This window comes from Musa acuminata, chromosome BXJ3-7, assembly GCF_036884655.1.
Source record: "Musa acuminata AAA Group cultivar baxijiao chromosome BXJ3-7, Cavendish_Baxijiao_AAA, whole genome shotgun sequence".
Classification (NCBI taxonomy): Eukaryota; Viridiplantae; Streptophyta; class Magnoliopsida; order Zingiberales; family Musaceae; genus Musa; species Musa acuminata.
Genome location: NC_088355.1, coordinates 39,440,428 through 39,460,853, shown reverse-complemented (window position 1 = coordinate 39,460,853; position 20,426 = coordinate 39,440,428). Strand labels below are relative to the sequence as shown.

Here is a 20,426-nt window from a genome sequence, read left to right as displayed (position 1 = left end):
GGACACTTCAGTCTCAAACCATAGAATTCAATGGATCACACCACCCTTAATCTACCCCATCTAAATCCAAGGCCCAGTTAGTGAACTCAACGAAGGATTCCCTATTGGTCCAACTATGATAGATAAATCAATGTTTGGAGGAGGTGTGACGAGAGTTCTACGAGTCAAAAAGGGAAGTGCTAGTTAACCCTACCTCGAATCAATCATCATTAACCCAAAAAATCCAATGGAGCACATTACAGCTTTTGTCTCCGGTCCTTGAAGGTGTTCGATAGAAATGCTGATCAGATGGAGCACAATATAACTTTTCACACCCAAATGTCTCTATATGATACCTTAGATATCTTAATCTCTCGCACCTTCCCAACCACGCTAAGAGATTCAACATGAGAATTGTACGCTCGTCTGAAGCCACTTTTTATCTGCTCTTTCACTTAGCTAGCGAGAGAGTTTGAGCTGCAATTTCTCGATAACGTACACCCTCGGTCTTCAACGGCAACACTCCTTAAACTCTAACAAAGAGAGGAGGAGACCTTCGCAGACTTCATCGCTCAGTTCATAAATGAGATCCAAGGTGTAGCAGATGCCTATCCATCACTCATAATATTGACCTCTATGATAGGGCTGAGGCCCTCTCATCTCTTTTGAACATTGATAGAGAGATCATCAATAATTATACCCGAGGTACTCAAAAAGGCCAATTAATACATTACTGCTAAGGTAATAGTCTCGAGCAAGCGTGAAGACTCATATAAGAGGCTGAAGCAGGAGTGGGCACAACCAGCCCCGACCTCGATGTCACCTTAATAGAGGAAAAATAAACAAACCCTAACTACCTTGCTCGAGTTCTAAGTTGACCCCCTTAAATATGATTATAACTGAAATTTTTTTACAGATAAAAGAGAAGTACTCTTAAGAGACCCTCACGAAATGAAAACCCCATTTTAATGAAAAGAGAAAGAACTGGCTCCTCCTTTATTCGAGGCCGACAAGCACACCTCACCTATATGGGCATTGTTCATGCATGACTTCGCCACTTCCGAAGGAGGCGACACCAAACGCGTCTTGAAAGGCTCGAACAGACAAGTGTACGAGCAAGCTCTTCAGTTTAGGTTCAAAATTTCTACAATGACGCCAAGTACGGGGTACTTCTCTCGGGGATTCGACTCACCCAAGAGCTTAGGATCTAATAATGTTCGACAACTCATAATTGTTCGTGAACCAAGTGAATGGAAACTACGAAGTTCGAGATATAACCATGGCAAAGTACCATGTCAACTTAAGGTGTTGCAAGTTCTTCGTGAAGAGAACACAAGCAACGTGCTTGCCAGATTAGCATCAACCCAGGTCGTGAAGGGTGGCTGGCTGCAAATCGAGATGCTGCCAGCCTAAACCATAGTTATGCATGAGGTGGTGCCTAGTCAGTTGCTTGTCGAGAATAATAAGTGTTTTCTCTTGATGCTTAGAGATCGGGTGTCTCTGACCCTCGTCAGCATCCGCTCGATATATGCAATCGGAGAATCAATCAGAGAAGAATAAGCTTAATATGTTGGATAACCCATACGAGACACTTTAGGTCTTTTTTACAAGAGCTCTTGAAGTATGCCTTAAGGGGGACAAATGATAGGGCCGAATATTAAGACTATGATCATTCAATACATGTCCGCACGTGTGATAGTTGTGTCGGTCACATAGACAAAATTTGCCTCCTCTTTGTCTGCCCACATGAACATGAGTCCAAAGCAGATAATTGTGAGCTGCCTCCTCCTTTATTGCTTGCGTGGACAAAAGGATAAATGTATGCTATTAAGGAGGACAAAGGATTGCCTACCCACATAATATTTCACCTTCAACCAATTATAAATACTCACTTTTAACAAAGTTGCCAAGGAGATCATTTTTTACTACTCACCTTTCTTAGGTTATTAACTTGGGCATAAGAGGGATCGGATCGAGAAACCTCTCCTGATCTCGATCTTTGTGTAGGTGGCATATTGAGAGTTTGGCATTTTTACCTCGGAGACACCTCGAACAACCATACATATACGATTCAAAATTATATCAGGTCGACTAAGATGTCAATGATATCTTTCCATAATAATAGTAAAGAAATATATAAACAATAAATAATAAAGATAATAATGGTCTCAAAATAAAAAATTAATGATGGTCGAGATTGTAATACTCTAGTTAACTTCTTATCGAAAGTGAGCAAATATTAGCATTAATTTATAAGGATTTGATAGATATACTATTATTAACTAAATGGAGTTGAAAGGAATGCTACTATGTAGAATAATCGTTGATCTATTCCTATATCTCATATGCACCAAATTATAGACTAATTTTAAGATTTATGGAGTTAGAGAAAAATAAATGAATAAAAAACATAATAATAGTTATGAGATGTAACTGAGTTCTCTTAGTTTCTTTCTCAAATTCTTTATGTAATATTATAAAAATATTAAGATTGACTTATAAGAGTTTAATGAGAGTACATATTAATTTTATTTTAAGTATTTTGATCAGTGGTTTGGACAAAACGAAGTTGATATCTCTGTTATCCCATCAGGTCAGGTCGTGATAATTAGTCTCAGAGTATAGTAAGAGACTTAAGTAGGAAAGAGTTATCCGTCGATAAAGTTAGAGGACTTACGTAGAGCCACCACTAGGCTTAAGTGGGATTATTTATAACACTCCAACTAGTCTGATATTGAAAGTAAACAAGATTAAGATTGACTTATATAAATGTATGATAATAGTATTGGTATCAACTTTAACTTAAGTATTTTGACTAGTAATCACTTATCTCATTAGATCAGGTCATGTTATTAACTTCTTGGTAACAAGTGTTGGGAGTGAGAACTCGAGCTTCGCAACGTGTAACCAACTAGAGTGAAAAACCTATACGGGAAAGCATTTAGAAACCTAGTCAAAAACTTAAACAAAATCAATAGGTGGAGTACAAGATCAAGGGGGCTCATTTTAATCGATTTTCCTAGGATGGGCATGAATTATCTAATGAGCTCCTTCTTATAGTCGGCTGGAGGCGATAAGATCAAGTTCGAAATAGACCGCCGAATAGGTTTGGACTCTGAATCATCAAAAGTGGCTCAACCAATTTCACAAATCCAACACTAGTCCATGCGATTGATTAAATCTCATCACATTTACACAAATCTTAAAGCACAATTTAAACTAAGGTGAATCGTATATATTTTATATTTCTAAGCTCTTTGTTCAAAACATATATATATATATATATATAATATATATATATATATATATATATATTAAAATAATACAAAATTACATATATACTATTAGTTATAGTATTTTTCAATAGGTTTATAATTTTTTGACACAAAACTATTGTAAATCTACTAAAAAATATTCTAACAGAGACAAATAAGCTAAAAAGGTAATAGAAACTAACTCATTTACAAACATAATATTTCAAATAACTATTTTTATTATCTTAGTAACAAAGAGCAACTAAATAGGGTGATTTCTATATCAATCATAGTGTTTTTTCACACTTCTATTAAAATATTATAAGTCTATTAAAAAAATATTATAACCAAAGAACTTAATCGTTCGTTATATTATATGGATCGATGCTAAGACATTTCAGAGATAGAATATCCTTTCGAGAATATAAAAGAGGTATATTCCGAAAAACCTAAAAAATATTTTTTTTTTTTCCAAAATTTGTCTAAAAATTTTTATGATATTCTTTAAAATACAATGAAAGATTTGAGCTAAACAATGAAAGTTGTTAGGAAACTTGTCCTCGCAAGGGATCCTTAGACTTGCGCATATCATTGGTATCACAACCAATAAGTGAAGAACATCAAACATAAAAATGTAATCATTCCCCTCCAAGAAGAGTAGAGTGTTGAAGTATCATGATCGGCATGTTTGATGCACATGAATATGACAAGCTAACAACTTAATGGTTGGTAGCAAGTCAGATACTTCGTCTCATTATTGGCTCAAAATAGCCATTGTGACTTCGCCTTTTTGGAGTGGATTAGATCGGTAACCAAACCTTCTTTATCCACTAGCTTTCACACTCCAAATCGATCTCAATTCATCCTTAGCGTATATACCCACCACACTATTATATTTTCGTCCTTTGTCAATGATATTAGCTTATGAAATCCACCATAATAATCACGAGTGCTAATCCGTCGCATCGAATCAAATTAGCTTAATGGATTTTCATTACCATAGCTTATATTCTCTTTTTCTCCTTGTTTATTTTTTTTATTTCAAGATCACTTTATAAAAATTTCAATATCGTAAATGTAGTAATGATAAAATTTTTTTTTCGATGATTTATCTTAGGCTTTGGGTTTACGCTCGTCATTTCAATATTTTCCAAAGAGAGCTATAAAAATACCCTAAGAAAAAAAAAAAAGGTAGTTTCCTATTAAAATATAGTTTGGGTTAAACCCAATATTTTTGAATCGAGTTATGATATTTTTTATTATTGTAGCTTCATGATAATATTTTATTATTTTTATTGTCATTCGTTCGTAATAAATGATCACAAACATTATAAGGATTTTTTTTAAAAAAATTAGACATAAATTTAAGCCAAAGTGAAAAAAATAGTTTTTATCATTGTTTATTTTGAAATATGTCAAGACTTTCATAATTTTTTTATTATCGTTCTGTCTAATGAATAATATAAGATTTTTCAAAGATGTTATGTAATAAAAATAAGAACTTTCTATCCTTTATTTTGAAATATGACAAAATAACTCTATAATTGATGTTTATGAGAATATTAATTAATTAAGACTGTATTATAGTATTTTTGGATATGATTGATTATAGTGTTTTTAGTTTAGTCAATAACCCAAGTGAAGTTTGAAGCCATTTATTTAGTCGTCCAAACTGCATCCACGAGAATTCGCGTGATACAGATATGACCATCAAACAGTCGATGGTGGTTAGTGCATCGTATTAGTGCAACTCAGAGACAGCACATGTTCGGTGTTGAGTCTCCTCACGGTGACGCATAGGAGGAAGAAGAAGCAGCGACGGAGAAGGGAAGAAGCGATGAAGGAGAGGGAGCGTCGCATTCGCATGCGGCGGTCGCAGGCGTCCAGCGAGCGTTCGGGTCTACGTCTCACCCGGTTCACCAACCTGCTTATGGATTGGAGACAACCGTGGGCCACGCCGGGGCCCGCCTTAGGTGTGTCGGTCGTCGCTCTCTCTCCAATAATGCTAATCCTACCGGCACCTGTTCATCCCACGGCCACGTCGAGGGCCTCTACGTGGATTACATCGGGCCCCACAATTTTATCCAATAACTGTGCAGGTGGTCGAGCGGGTAACGAAAGGAGAGGTATGTCTCCGTCACTCGCCGAGACAGCAACGCGAGGTGGTCCAGTCGTCGATGGGGCCCTCATTAAAACGTTCCGCATTTTATATGGCAGAAATAGTTGGCCTCCTTTAATTCGCGGATCGCTTCCTCCTCACCGTTTACCCAAACTCCCGTTCGCCTTATGATTGGCCATAATATCGGATCCATGCGGGACCCGCAGAACGGTCGTTGCCGTCGCGTGGCGGGTAAGCGAGAAGGGCACAGGGAAAATGGGGTAGGAGCAATATTTATTGGGTCTCGCGAAGCTTTAAATACTCCCCAAACATACCACCCAACGACGCCGCTCGCTCCTCCGCTCTGCCGTCTTCGCCCCCTCGCCCGGTAATCTTCTTCTTCTTCTTCTTCTCTCACTGTCCTCTGCTTCAGTGGAATCTTGTGTGGCTTTGCAACCCTAAAGCGGTGGAAAGACTTGGATTTGGTCTGTATTTGTTCTTGAAAGGTCTTCTTGAATTGGTCCCTGATCCCATTTGCCTGTTCCTCCTCTCTCGAAATACAAGATCTCTTCGTGATCCGTTCTTCTTGTTGTAGGTTTTTCTTTCGATTTTGTGTTCTTGATTTCTTTTTTTATTTTACCATTGAATCTTGCGTGGATCTCTGTTGTTGGGGTGGGCGCAAGGGCTACTAGGGAGAACGGTTGTTGGTGCTTCATCTTTCCTCTGTATGTCAGAGTTTGGTGAAGGTCCCTACAGTGAGAAATCGTTGTGATCTTGCGCCATTTGGAGTCATTGGTTAGGAGAGGTAGTTCAGATCTCAAAAGAAAGACGAAGTCTTTCTTCTGAAATTTTGAGATCTCACTGTTTCCGAGTTAGAATGTCGGTAGTGGAAGATGTGTCTGCATCTCCCAAGTGTTTTCTGGACACTTTTGCGATCGATACTGGTATACATGTGATCAACTGCTGATACTTTGTTAGTCGGTGTTGTTCTAGATTTATAGTGTTATATCTATTTTTTAATCACTACTAGTACTGAATGACAGAATTCCACAGAAAGCAATAGTTATTTCCTCTTAATGGGGTTATCCCTAACCGAATTACTGTACTAAATGATTCTGGGCAAACATAAAACATTAGGCCTAGATGTGAGACAGAGACCTGTGTGACTTGGATTAGGGCATTTCATCTGATTTCCTTTCTAATGATGCTTTCAATTTACAAAGGTGCACATGCAGAATCTGTCATTAAAATACTATATTAAGCAGTGTGACTGGCAAAGATCTAGGGGGAAAATATTAATTTTTTTTCCAAACTTCCTGCATATCTGCTTACAAATGATGGAAGTCACTATCATTTTCCATAGGCATCATGCAAAGAGTATAATCAACACTACCTCACTGCAGACTCAATGATGGCTGAACCCAATATCCATGTGGAATAGAGCGAGAAGGGGTACCCTCTCTTAAGATTTTAAAAGATTGTAAGGAATTTGTAGAGAACCTGTGTCTATGCTCAAAAACCAGAGACACTCTTATAAGAATTTGCATAGACTTAAGTCTCGCCGTCCCTTTTCATTTGTACCAAAAAGTAGAAAAGAACTACCTGTACTTTTCTTTGTTTATTTTGCTGTCACATTTGTGAATTGCTCATGTGCAATTAGTTCACTTTTAGTGGCAACTGATTTTTTAAGTGATATTTTTGGATGTTTACAGCTTAGAATTTACCTGGGCTCGAACAGCCTATACTGATTGTGAGATATAATCTAGTTATTTCACATGTATGCCACATTACTTCCATGCAATGCAGTGGATGTAGTCTTGATTTTGTAGCATCTGATTCTTAACAGATTTTCTTCATTCAGATTGATAAGCTGAAAATGTCAGGAAAAGCCCTCGGAGATCTCAATGTACATCCAGCAACTGGATTCGATAAGAATACTGCATTGGGCAAAGGAAGTTTAACCAAGTCGTACATTGAAAATATCAATGACAATGGTCCTGAATTGCAGAAAAAAAGTTCTTCCCCTTTCTCTGCTCCTATAAATATCGGTGATGCAGGAAGCAACGGACTAGAGACAGGAAATACAGAAGTTGAGTACATCGAGTCTGAAAATCTGGCAGATCTACCAGATGTGGATGCAAGTTTTAATGTACGTTCCGGTCCTCACAGTTTCTTGTTTATTTATTATTTTCTAGTATACCAACATATTCGACATGGATATACTGAAGTACATGTAAACTAAACTTCCTGGCATTGTTTTGTTTTATGAAGACACTGTTAGCTAGGTTGGACTCAAAAGACTGGGTTTCTGTATGTGAAGCACTCAATAATGTGCGCCAATTGTCAATATATTACAAGGAAAGGCTGCTTGAAATCATGTAAGTTTACTAATCTTATCCAATGTAAGGATCATCATAGACTGAAGTCATTTTTTGGTATAAATAAGAGATTAATCATTGGTCAGCTGACATTTATCATCTTCCTACCCATTGCTTTTTCCAAAATTTTTTATTATAGACGAGCTGTGATACCACTTATTGTGAAGTCACTGAGAAGTCCCAGGAGTGCTGTCTGCAAAACTGCAATCATGGCATCTGCTGACATATTCAAGGCTTACACTGATATGGTTATTGACTCATTTGATCCCCTGGTATGTTCCGTTTCTAGTCTTCTCCGTTATTTTATCTTCTGCTGATTCCATGTATTAAATACTCTAAAACATCTCTACATCATTCTTCAGCTTGTCCAGTTGCTACTGAAATCCTCTCAAGACAAGCGCTTTGTATGTGAAGCTGCTGAGGCAGCTCTAATAGCAATGACAACTTGGATCTCTCCTATGCTATTGTTGCCAAAGTTGCTGCCTCATCTTACAAACAGAAATCCTCGAATACGAGCAAAAGCATCTATGTGTTTTAGCAGGAGTGTACCTCGACTTGTAAGAACTTTTCTACCCTTCCAGAATCACAGTTGCTGATTGGTCCAACTACCAGCTGTGGGATATTTAATTTATATTTTAGATTTTGTAAGTTTGGGTGTGAATATATTGTTGAAATTTCTCTCTAGAAGAACTTTACCTTCAAGACACCAAGTAAATTTTAATCAGATTTAGCTTTTTGTTTGAATTATTAATTCAAAGACAATAAGTTGATTCTGGTCCTCTAGATTCTAACTGGATGTGAGAAGTCTTAGATAAACTGAATTAAGTCTTATGGAATGTCAAATTTATCTCATTTAGAAAAGAAACAACCCATGAAGTAGTTATTTTATAAACTAATGTGTCTCTTCTGGTTATTTAACAAGCTTAATAACTAAGTGATCTGTATCCCACAAAGATTATATTGCAGTGATGACTTTTGTCAACACCCCATGAAGGAATTTTGAGTTGTGTTGTGTCTATAGACCATGAGAAGAGCAAACTTTAGCCTATGATTGAATGTTCTTCAAAAGATTTGTTCTTGGGATCTTCGTGTGGGCTTTATTATCAGTTATGTGTTGCACGTTTCTCATTACAGCGTTCCTTAACTAAGAAAAGGTCGATTTGATTTGTAGCTTTTGCAGATTTGAGGAAAATAACCATGAGAAAAAAAGAAAATTTGCTAGAAGCCTATTATATGAACCAGTAAAGGGCATACAGCTATAACAAAATTAAGGATAATAACCAGGAGAAAAAAGTCTGTTATTTGTTAGTTTCTGCTGGAAGCCTGTGATATGAGACAGCAACAAGGTTGATGTGGCTCTACATTGAACTATGCAGTTGACTGATATTAGAAGATGGGTTTGAAAGAAGGTACTTTTATGAGTCAAACTACATAGGTGATAACTTATTTCAGTGTTCTCAATCATGTAGCAAGCACATGATAGCAACCTTGATCATGTGGTACAGAAACCTTGTCATGATTGGTATGCATATGCTATTGCATTAACCTATTCTTACGTGACTTTGAATTTGCATAGCATTAATGTTTGATGGAGAAAATTTGTTCTTTACAGGGCATGGAAGGAATTAGAGCATATGGAATTGATAAGCTTATCCAAATCGCAGCATCTCAACTCAGCGACCAACTTCCTGAATCAAGGGAGGCTGCTCGGGCACTTGCCATGCAACTGCAAACCATATATGTTAATTCTCATGTCTCTCCAAATGAAGATTCTCTTGAGTTGGTGGATGCTGATTCCTGGGAGGCTTTTTGCCACGCGAAGCTGACACCTTTGAGTGCTCAGGCTATTCTTCGAGTCACTTCTACTCCAAAAGAGGCTCTGGTATTGAGTTTTTGCTAGCTCATGAGGGCTATGGCACTCTACACCTACCTTGGTGATTCCACTGTTTGTTATGCATTTGATATTTTTGTACATGCTGTGACCATAGAAAAAATATCGATGAGGCATTTGTAAAATTGATCCTATAATTCACATTTGAGGTAATTTCTTGTATAGGTTTCAGTGATTTCTTTGTGTTTCATTTCTGAGTGCTGATGTGGAGTGTGCTAATCTTCGCCTGTGGCACCTATCCATTGAATACTAATGTAAGCCCAACCCTTTTTTATTAGACCAGTAAAGATGACCCACCGATCATGCATCGCAGTTTCATTTTTCATGTTTTGAGAGAAATATGCAGAATTTGTTGCAGTAATTCCCCTATATCAGTGAAAATTGTGTTTTTATGATGTTGGTATTGATGATGATGCTTGGGAAATGTATGAATTAAAGAACTAGGAACAGCTTTAATAGAGTATCACTGTAGTGTCAAATTATGGACACAGATCAAAGATCATGGTGCCACTCCACAGTGATGCCTTTATGTTCAAGCATGCTAACATGCCAATTTCAATTTTTGGATGAAGCAAGTTTTAGTCATGTGGTGCAAAACAGTACTTTTTGGCATTCCAGGTGTTTTGTTGTGTGAAAAGAAGTGGTTAACTGGTGTTCAGCCAAGCTATGAACTCTTCTTACAGGTGCAGACCCTCCATCTTGATCACAAATTTCTCATCTCATGATTCCTCTTTTATTATGGTTTAATCAATATAATTGACATCATAGGAATGGCTTGGATGATGAGGCAATGCAACTGGAGAGATTTCAGTCCTCAACTTATCTGCCTAGAGAAATCATGATTCAACTTCAAGTAATTTTCATTTCTCAAGTCTTGTCTGCTATTCAGAGGGAACAATAGATCTAATATATGTGGGGAGGATCAAAACTTCACATAATGATCCCAAGACACTAAATTGGCAAGAGACTTGAACATCTTTCTACATTTCTTAGCATGATGTGAAAAAGCATCTATTTCTTTCTTACATCAGGGATGAAAGGTAACACTAAAAGGTGCTTCTGACCACTCCTTCATAAATGCTCATCCATCATGACAATTCCTACCTTAGCTGTTTTGATTTCCTCATATGATAAATTTGGTAGTGACAACAAGGTAGTGTAATCAACATACATGTTCTTATCCCAGCAGACCTGATTGAATGATGGATGCATAGCACATGAAGTCCAGTCCATTGCTCTGGTACAATTGCTAAAAGTCACAGTTTTAATTATGCTGTTTAAGAAAGCTTTGTTGCTCTGATATGTTGTTTTCTGGACTAAATAGTATCATGTCATGTTTCTTCTCAGGCAACATAATCCAGTCCAGAGGGGATAACTCTACCGAGAAGAATGAAGGAGAATAGAAGGTATGTAATTGTACATTCATTGAGAATGATGAGTTCTTCAAAGATGTAAATTTATCCTAAGCATTTCCTTTCTAGAAAATAGAAAAAAGAAAAGGGAGAATAATGGATTCTGTGCTCAGGTAGACTACAAATAGAATCACAGTGCATACTCTAAACAACACTGGGATTCCATTGGTGTTTTAGGATCAAATTGAGGTGTCTACTCTTCCCATGATGTACAAGCATATCTATCACTGTTAACAACAAACCTGTGTTAACAGTGATAGATATGCTTCTACATATTACAATATCATCATCATGTAAATGAAGACCAACATAGGAATGCTGCAAGTAGTGTAAGACATATATCTGAAGGAACCAATAGCATGCACAACTATATGGGAGACCCATATTTATTTGTCACAAATCAAGCCAATCACAACTCCATCAGTGCCTGACAGCAAAAAAAATGTTGAATAGGCCCAAAACAACTATTTACACACCTCTAATTACTTAAAATTTGCTGAGCTCCTTCCAACTGATTCAGATCCAGTGATATCCACCTGCATGTTCCAGATGATGTAACACACCATGGGATGCACAACCATCAAGGATTGGCAGTAGAATTTATTGAAGAGGACAAGTACCTGAATGCTGTGATTGCTGATAGTTGCAGAGAAAGAGGAGCAGGTAGATGCCATCAGTGGCTGAATCCTGTGGCTGTCTCTTTCTTGCTGCTCTCTTTGGCACAACACTGCTAATTTTTTCTCATGGATCACTGAATTCACCTTCAAATCTCTGCCTTCTACTGTTCTGATCCCTCTGAATCGTTCTCTGCAGATCCAGCCGGTTGCTGCTGCTGCTGCTGCTGATGATGATGATGCTGATGATGATGAAGAAGATGGAACTGCCCACTTCCACCAGCACCAACTCCTCCCCTTCCCTGACCCATCTGCAGATAGAATTGGCCCAAGGCCTGAGGATTCAACGCCCCGATATGCCCCTCCTGCGAGAGGCCGAGCTCCAGCCCTGGCAGCTGCTGGCCATGCCCGCTCAACATCGACGCAAAGCTCACCGCTCCCGGATTCCCGCCGGTCAATTCGAACCCATGCAAGCCGATCCTCTGCATGAAGCTGCTCACCGAGTCTCCGCCTCCGGCCGAAAGATTCGAGCTCGAGGGAACGGTGGCGGTGGCATGCAAGAATCCGGAGTTGAACCCACCCACCAGGGGCGGCCACAGGCCAGGATGGGAGCATCCGAGGTTAGCGGCCCCCGTCACGGCCCAGCCAGGCCTGGCGGCGGCTCCCGCCTCCTGTCCCAACTCGTCGAGCTTCTGGTGGAGGCCGGCGGGCGCGGTGGCGCCCGGGAGGGACATGGATGCGGCGGCGGCGGCGGCAGCGAGAGCTGACGCGGGGATGGTGCCCGTGCCGGTGGCGGCGATGATGGAGGGCTCCGCTTGATGGAGGAGCCACTGGATGGTCTCCCCATCGGACTTGTGGCCCAATTCTCGGGTGAGCTGAAAGATCCTGGCGGCACAAAGGGCAGGCATCCTTATCCTCCTTCCCCTGCCGTCGACCTTGGTGTGCCTGTCCTTGTTGGAGCTCCTCTTGGGTGCAAGCTGCCTCCTTTGCTCATCCTTAGCCGCTGCGGAAAGCAAAAGGTCTCTGCTTTCTGCTGCTGCTGCTGCGGCCGATGAGGAGGTGATGGGTTCTCTTTTGTCCGACTGCGGAAGGCCCTCCTGGTGAAGCTTGGAGGAGCCCTTGGGATCCATGAAAGGGAGGTGGGAGAAGAGGGAAAGGTGGAATTTTGGGGCCTTGAATGGTGAGATGGAGGAGAGAGAGGAGAGGTAACAAGTGAGGAACTATGCTCCCATGAGACCTCAGAAGGATTCTGCCACTGACTGGCGAATCAGTCTGCGGTTGAAACTTGAAATAGCTTTTGGAACTGAAGAAAGGAGAGAGAAGAGAGAGAGAGAGAGAGAGAGAGAGAGAAAGAGCGTTGGGCCAACAGCATAAAGAAGAAGATGGCAGGTGAAAACCAAGATACCTACTTCCCCAAATGTTCTACATGATGCAAGGGGTGGTGAAAATGGAGAAGAGAGCAGGTGTGGTAAAAGAAAGGCCAAGATATCATTGGTCTTCGTTGATGCTGGCAAGTGAAATAAAGGTTTTACTTCTGCTTCGGTCTTTATGGTTTTTTTCCTTGCAAAGTTTCCCCCTCCTGTGCAGGTCTATGTTCCTTGCCATGCTGGGTCTTGCGGGAGCTGTCAAGGCTACCCTGTGACTGCCCCTGCCTGAGAAGAGACCCATTGTCAAATCACCTTCCCTACACTATATGGATTGGATTCCCATCTCATCATTGCTGCTCCCATGGTTACCTTCCGTTCACCAATTGTGGGTTATGATTGCTTTCAGCATTCCAGCTGCATCACTTGCAAGGGACTCCATTTCAAAGATTGCGCTCGAGTGACCTCATGGCACTACACAAGTGGCTGCTAGGATAAGTTGGTCCCCATTGACAGGGCCATTCTTCCACTTACTCATATTCTGACTGACACTGTGTGTGAAATGAGAGCACAGAGAGAGAGAGCAGAATTGGAACTGACAGGGGGAAAGGGGGAACTGAAGCCAACAACCACATGACAGAAATGTTGCAATAGTTCAGCGTTGTTGCTCCTGCCTCAAGTGGCACTGTTGTTGGAAGGTTTCTGACAGTTCTCGGCCTGCTGAGCTGCTGTGGTTGCTTTTTTCCTGGCCATTACATGCGAGCCTTTGGAGACTCCACTAGAGTTGGTGGAGGGTGGTGGATTTAGGCTACAGTTTTGTGTTGCAGCAGGTGGTGCATCAATGAATGGGTGCTTCCTTTTTCTTGTTTACATGACTCCATGGCTCTCAGTTATTGTCAGAAGCCAATTCAAGAAAATGACACAAAATACTCTCTCATCCACTCGTGAGGAAGGTGACCTTTGTTAGATGTGGACTTGGATCATGATTTTTCTTTTGAGTTTGGATAGAGAAAAAGGCCATCCACATTAAAGATGTGGATTCCTTTAACTTAGGATTATTCCTTTTTAACTTGTTATCATTGTCATTGTCTTCATAAACTCGTGGATGGTAGCTTGATGTTAATCCTTTGAATTGATCGATAATATAACTAATATATTTGATATAGTCAATAACTCAATTCGATTATAATTCAACATGTAGAGTCAATCGGCTCAATATAAGCTCGAGGAAAGAATATTCTTTGAAATATGTTTTGTTTCAAATTTATTCTTCACATCGCTCTACGTAAACTAAAGCTTTCTTTTGGCTCTTATTCTAGACGTTTTTGCTAGCTTAAGTATGAAGTGGTCTTCTCGAAGGCACTCTTGGCATTAGGTTTATAGATTGAGAGACTTACGTAGAACAAATTGTTCTATATAAGTGATCAACTCCTTTGGAGATCTCATTCATAAGGCATAATAATCTTGGAAAAACAAATCGACTCGATCCAACTCTATGACACAATTCGATGATCAATTGTCATGTTAATAATATCTGAATATAAATGTTTCGTTCTAATATCGTCTTAAATTCATAATCCATATTATTTGCATTTGAAATTTTATGTATCAGTCCAACTAAAATCAATCATTTTGAGGAAGAAATAGAGAGAGAGAGAGAGAGAGAGAGAGAGAGAGCAATTGAAGGAAGCATATTGTAATCTTCTTCATCAGCATGTCAACTTTGCAGGCCTTGCAGCTCTGACTTAAAGGTTGGCATGTCTCTACGGTGTTGGCTTTCTCTTCATCGTAGGAGCTGACAATTCAATCAAAGATGATGAAGCGTGCCATGGCTCTGCTGCTGTGCTCCGACTTGTTGCCGCCGTTTGCTTCCCACAGTCGAGACATGGATAGGGCAGCAGTCGTTACGTCTCATTCCCAGCTCACATGCAACTCCTCAACCATGCTTTGTCTGTGTGCAATTCGAATGTGATCCGCCTTCCTCTACCATGCTTTGCTTGGGGGGGGGGGGGGGGGGGGAAGCAGAATCACGGGCATCAAGATTCGTGCACGCGAGAGGATGAGGAGAAGCCAGTGGATGATGATTGGGATTTCATCAATCTCCAGGCATTCCTGCTGAATCCTTTTTTCTATATGCGTCTTCTTTTCTTCAAATCTAAAGTAGATCGCAATCAATTTAAATCTAAGATTGCTTGGTCTTTATAAATTCATGGTTTGTGTCAATATTAATTTCTTTTACATCATAATAATTTTCTCTAGAGGTTTTTTAATTAAAATTTAGAGGTACATATATCTATCTATATACTCGATTATTGTCTTTCATTAAAATTCCTAATTTTTATGGTTTATGTGAACAGCAGAGACAGATTAGCCTAATAAAAATCTTTTTTTTTTTGGTTGAGGTAAATTATCATATAATTATTATTGAAGATGATTAGTATGATATAATGGACAGCTGATGCAAACCAACTGTTATTGAAGCTATATATATATATATATATATATATATATATATATATATATATATATATATATATATATATATATATATATATATATATATATATAAAGGATTTTGCAAGCAACATTGAGATAAATATTATGTTTGGGGGGGGAAGAGATGATGGTAGTGATCACGTGACCACTGTGGGCAAGTGTTTGGAGGATCTAATACGAGCAAGGAAGATTTGGGTTGAATGTTTGGGTGGTGAAGGCAGGTGAGCTGCTACTACCAGCCAACCCTCCTCCTTTCACTCCCTAATACTAAGGCAAACCACCAATGCATAACCAGTAGATGAGAGATCTCCTGTAATGGCGTGCTCCTCTTCCTCTCCTCCATCCATTGAGGTGGTTGAGCTGCATTCCCCCATCCCTTCTATTTCTCTCATCAAACAAGCTAAGCTTTTCTTGTATTCTTTCTATTCTTAAGGTCTTCGAGTTGTTGCTCTGACTCATCGTCTTTCCTCTCCCATACCCCTGCAGCATGGATACTCCGGTAAGACAATAACTCCATCGATGGCAATGACGATGTCGGCGACCTCCGGTAGAGGCAGCAACTTGCACCTACGTAGGCCATGGGCGGTGAAGAAGGGAGAAACTTCATCTGCGACTGCGACTGCTGTCGTCGGCTGGCGAAGGAAGGGGAAGGTTAAGGGATTGTGCGCGGAGGTCAGTGGCGGTGGTAGGAAGCAAGTGAGTGTGGATAGAGTGAATGGCAGGAAGGTGAATGGGATGGTGCATGGGAGTGAGGCTCCTTCATCCATGGGGACGGGCACTGCAGTGTTTGGGGCAGGTGATGGAGGTGGGATGGTGTCAGTGAATGCCTTCAAGCTCGGGAGGTTCGTGGAGGACAGATTTGTTTACAGGCAGACCTTTGTGATCAGATCTTATGAGATTGGCCCTGACAAAACTGCAACCATGGAGACCCTCATGAATCTCCTGCAGGTGCTCCACTTCTACTTTTTGTTTGCATACCATCTTCTTCTTTTCTCTCTGCACATAAAAAGTTTGCAGAGTTAAAACATACCATTACAGTCTAAGAAACAAAGCATAGAATACTGAGGATTATATTTCTGTCTTACAGCTATGGAATGTTTTCATCCTTCTATACACATTCTGTAATCAAACCCTCTAAATCAGCTGTCTTCATCATGCTACAAGTTTCACATCCTAATATTTCTTGCACTAAAAACTTCTGTCAAACATAACCAATCACAAAGAATTCAATGAATTGCGTGTCAAAAAGTTGTATGTCCTTGGACACCATTAGCAGATGATAATTAACTTCATAAGACACATCTGAAAGTTCATGACCACAATGTTTTGATGAAGAGAAGGTGAATGATTTGAAGCCTTAGCTCCTAACATGTTCATCTCATTATGTGCTATCGAATTATGTAGTGAAGTCTACTTTCACAAGCATATCATACAAGTTTCTGCTATTAGTGTTGTGTTCAACACTTCATAGTGTGTGTTTAATCTTCCTGTGCTGGTGACTAACAAGTGCAGGAGACAGCTCTCAACCATGTCATGAGCTCTGGCCTAGCCAGCGACGGGTTTGGCGCAACACATGAGATGAGCCTCAGGAAGCTTATATGGGTTGTTACTCGAATCAACATTCAAGTTGACAAGTACAGCAGATGGTATGTTAGACCTATGCTTGCCTTAAGATATATTTATATCTACAGCTCCCGGTTCACAGTCTTATTTCCAAGAAAGCATTCACCTGCTTATGCAACAAATTTACATTTGAATTTGCACTCCACATCAATAGCAAATATTGTCTTCCTTCTAAATTTTATATTTACGTGCTTTCAACCAAATGCTAATATTAGAGCCAAGAAGAATCAACTAGAAATGCATAATGTACCATGAAAACAAAGCATATACAAAATGGTTAGCTCTGTAGATGAACATAACAAGGCATGAATATCTTTAGTGCTATTTCTCTATTTTATCACAATGTTAGTACTATGGACTGGGATTCTAAGATAAATGTGTTCTAACGACCAATGAAAGAAATGGTTTCAGGGGAGATGTGGTCGAGATTGATACTTGGGTTGCAGCATCTGGGAAGAACGGTATGCGCAGAGACTGGATAATCCGAGATTATAGCACCCAACAGATAATAACAAGAGCTACAAGGTAGATCTACAATTGCTCGTATCAGCAAAATACCGTCCCCTCAACTTTTTCTTATCCACAAATGCAGCAACTGGGTAATGATGAATAGAGAAACAAGGAGGTTGTCTAAGACACCCGAACAGGTGAGGGAAGAGGTAAAACCCTTCTACTTGGACAGGAGAGTATTTCTTTATGGTAGTTGCGACAATGAAAAGATCAACAAATTGACCAAAGACACTGCAGAGAACATCAGATCAGGCTTAGAAGTAAGTGCACATACTCTTGTTGGGTACTATTAGAGACGATCAACATAAATAGTGTTTTTCGACAACACCGTCGAAAATCTAGTTACATTGAATTAGATCAGCAAAATGCACATAGAAGTGATCAGCAAAGTTAACACATTTATTTCATGTGATTTAGCCAAGGTGGAGCGACATGGATGTCAATCAGCATGTAAACAACGTAAAGTACATTGGATGGATTTTGGAGGTAATTAGCTTCTTACCTGAATGAGAATAACAAATGACTTTTTCAACATTTCAAAATTTCACTCAATGTGAGCTCTACAAGAAAATAATTACCTAACGGATCGGTCATTAAAATTTACAAAAGTGATCTAACCTTACAAACTTAAGAACTTGTTCTGCGCATATTGGAGTTCTCTTGAAGAAGAAATGAACCAAACTTGAAGCTATTTGTTTTTTTCCAATTAAGTTGAGGAAAAGAAACTAAACCCAAATGCAAAATTACCTCACACGCATATCCCCAGTACAATGCTAGATCCTCATAATTGACCAGCATGTCGACAACTTCAACCAACCCTGTTCAAATATATCAAGAAAATGAGAATATGCCAGGTACTTAAACTTATACATTTCACACTGGATGATTAGTAACTTGAATGCAACTGTTTGCTACCTGTTGCAGAGCGTGCCGATGAATGTGCTAGAGGACTATCATCTCACCAGCATGACACTTGAGTACCGCAGGGAATGCCGACAGTCTAATTTGCTTGAGTCCCTCACAAGCATGACAACAGGTGAAACCGAGGAATACCCTACGAGTATAAGTTCATGCAAAGCAGCATTGGGAAGCACACACCTGCTTCGCCTGCAAGAGGACAAAGCAGAGATAGTCCGAGCAAGAGCAGAATGGCAACGCAAGGACTGCATCTAAACTCCATTAAAACATCTTTAGTTTCACGTATAACAGCAGCACTGTGTTTTCATTACACCAATCATTCACTACACAGTTGAGAATCATTTGTTTTGAATTTGTTCTGCAAATGAAGTTCATAAAATTCATTATTAGGACATTGAAGTTGTGTGTATCATCAGCATTGTTATGTCTTTCTTCTTGTTGAGCCATCTGCCATTGTTTTGATTCAGCTAGCTAAGATGAGGTGTTTTGGTGGTGCATTGCCGGAGTAACATCAATACCAAAACACATGTTATGTGTGATCAAAGATCAGACCATTAAGCAGGGGCTAATTCAAACATAACACACCATCCAAAAAGCATGCAGAAACACAATAAACGAACAGAAATGACCTCCTCCTCACCTTCCAATCCAAACACCTTCCTCGAGCGGACCTCGCAGCGCCTGTAGACCTTCATCACCACCTTCTCCGGGGGCTTATCGGATGCCTTCTTTCCTCCCCCACTTTACGTCCCCATTGCCACCTCCATCCTCACTTGGCTCCCCCTGCTCCACCTTCTCCTTCCCCTCTTCCGCTTCTTTCTCTTGCTGCCCACGATTAGAAGTTTCCCCAAAGATTAGCAAAATCAACCGAAAAGGAGTGATTTCGATACCTCTACCACATCGACCGAAGCCAAAAGAGGCGCGCTCTTTTCCTCTCTGTAGGGAGGTGGGTGGGGAGTAGGTCCAAGACTCCTAGGTGGGAACAATCCATGCCGGACGCGATCAGATGGCACGTTTCACGCAGCCAGAAGCTTTGTCGTCTCCAGCTTCACTTCCAGACGTCCCTCCCTCGATCCTAGCCGCTTCTGCTGCACTGTTGCTTTCCAAGTCATTGCAATCCCTGTTGCTTCTCCCTACTCGAAGTTCTCTTTGCCTGCATAACTCCTTCAAATCACCCTCAAACCCTCGCTTTGAGTCTTCTCCAATACCTTGATGCTTATTATCCACGTACATGGCATGAGTCCGAAGCATCTGTGACATAGAAACTACAAACCGCGAGTTAGATGCATGCAGCAGTAGACGGAGGAGCAAATGTAAAAGGACAAACCTTGCAATCAATGGGAGATCTTCAAACTTGATGCTTGTACCAACCGTACTAACGTCGACAACCCAACCCGACCCGCTCGAGCCTGCGTCGAAGCCATCCTGCTCGGTCTGCCTTCAATGAATGCTTCCTGCTTCAGGTTAACGAGGAGGACCTTGAGACCGTCAGGGGTGACATCGACTTCCACAGACCCGATGACCGTAGCAGCGTGGCGGTCTCCCGGGAGACCACTTCAGCCCTGAACCTTTGCAGGGGTGACCCAGTCGATGCCTTCACCGGTGAGGAGCAGCAGCAACACTTCATTACACCTGTCGTATCCAAGGGAGTAAATGATGTCTGAGACGCCAACATGTTAAGAGTCAGTGTGGGCAGTGTCAGATCAATAAAGATGGATGCAAGTCCCAAGTCTCACATCCCCCTTCTCTTCTCTTCTCTTCCATGATTCCCTTACCCATATCAAAACTGGGTTTACAGTCGATTCATTGTATCAAGTTAAGTTCTATTAGGCATTGTACCAGTGATTGGTTTCTACAAGTTCACCGTATGATTCAAATATGATCCATTA

The 20,426-nt window shown here is 40.3% G+C and overlaps 3 protein-coding genes across 5 annotated transcripts; 2 read left to right on the top strand and 1 right to left on the bottom strand.

Annotated features, from left to right (window-relative positions):
* Positions 1-5,629: 5,629 nt before the first annotated feature.
* Positions 5,630-9,762, top strand: LOC135643344 (uncharacterized). Of its 2 annotated transcripts, none has more exons than XM_065160177.1 (6): positions 5,630-5,719; positions 7,193-7,480; positions 7,603-7,709; positions 7,849-7,981; positions 8,072-8,266; positions 9,322-9,762. In XM_065160177.1, exons 2-6 carry the CDS (start codon positions 7,208-7,210, stop codon positions 9,607-9,609), a joined length of 996 nt encoding a protein of 331 aa, XP_065016249.1. In that variant the 5' UTR covers positions 5,630-5,719; positions 7,193-7,207; the 3' UTR covers positions 9,610-9,762. The 2 variants fall into 2 exon arrangements, with proteins under 2 accessions (XP_065016249.1, XP_065016250.1); XM_065160178.1 differs by having other exon boundaries at positions 5,674-5,719; positions 7,178-7,480.
* A 1,593-nt stretch (positions 9,763-11,355) lies between these two features.
* LOC103992593 (transcription factor TCP20-like) lies at positions 11,356-13,521 on the bottom strand. The gene is made up of 2 exons (XM_018829315.2): positions 11,633-13,521; positions 11,356-11,548 (listed from the first exon to the last, which is right to left on the bottom strand). Exon 1 carries the CDS (start codon positions 12,754-12,756, stop codon positions 11,791-11,793), a length of 966 nt encoding a protein of 321 aa, XP_018684860.2. The 5' UTR covers positions 12,757-13,521; the 3' UTR covers positions 11,356-11,548; positions 11,633-11,790.
* A 2,066-nt stretch (positions 13,522-15,587) lies between these two features.
* On the top strand, positions 15,588-18,920 carry LOC103992592 (palmitoyl-acyl carrier protein thioesterase, chloroplastic). Of its 2 annotated transcripts, none has more exons than XM_065160146.1 (7): positions 15,588-15,837; positions 15,973-16,434; positions 16,999-17,132; positions 17,521-17,634; positions 17,702-17,756; positions 18,037-18,105; positions 18,544-18,920. In XM_065160146.1, the coding sequence occupies exons 1-7, from the start codon at positions 15,802-15,804 to the stop codon at positions 18,790-18,792; spliced, it is 1,119 nt and encodes a 372-aa protein (XP_065016218.1). In that variant the 5' UTR covers positions 15,588-15,801; the 3' UTR covers positions 18,793-18,920. The 2 variants fall into 2 exon arrangements, with proteins under 2 accessions (XP_065016218.1, XP_018684056.2); XM_018828511.2 differs by having other exon boundaries at positions 15,591-15,837; positions 17,702-17,879.
* The last annotated feature ends 1,506 nt before the right edge of the window (positions 18,921-20,426 follow it).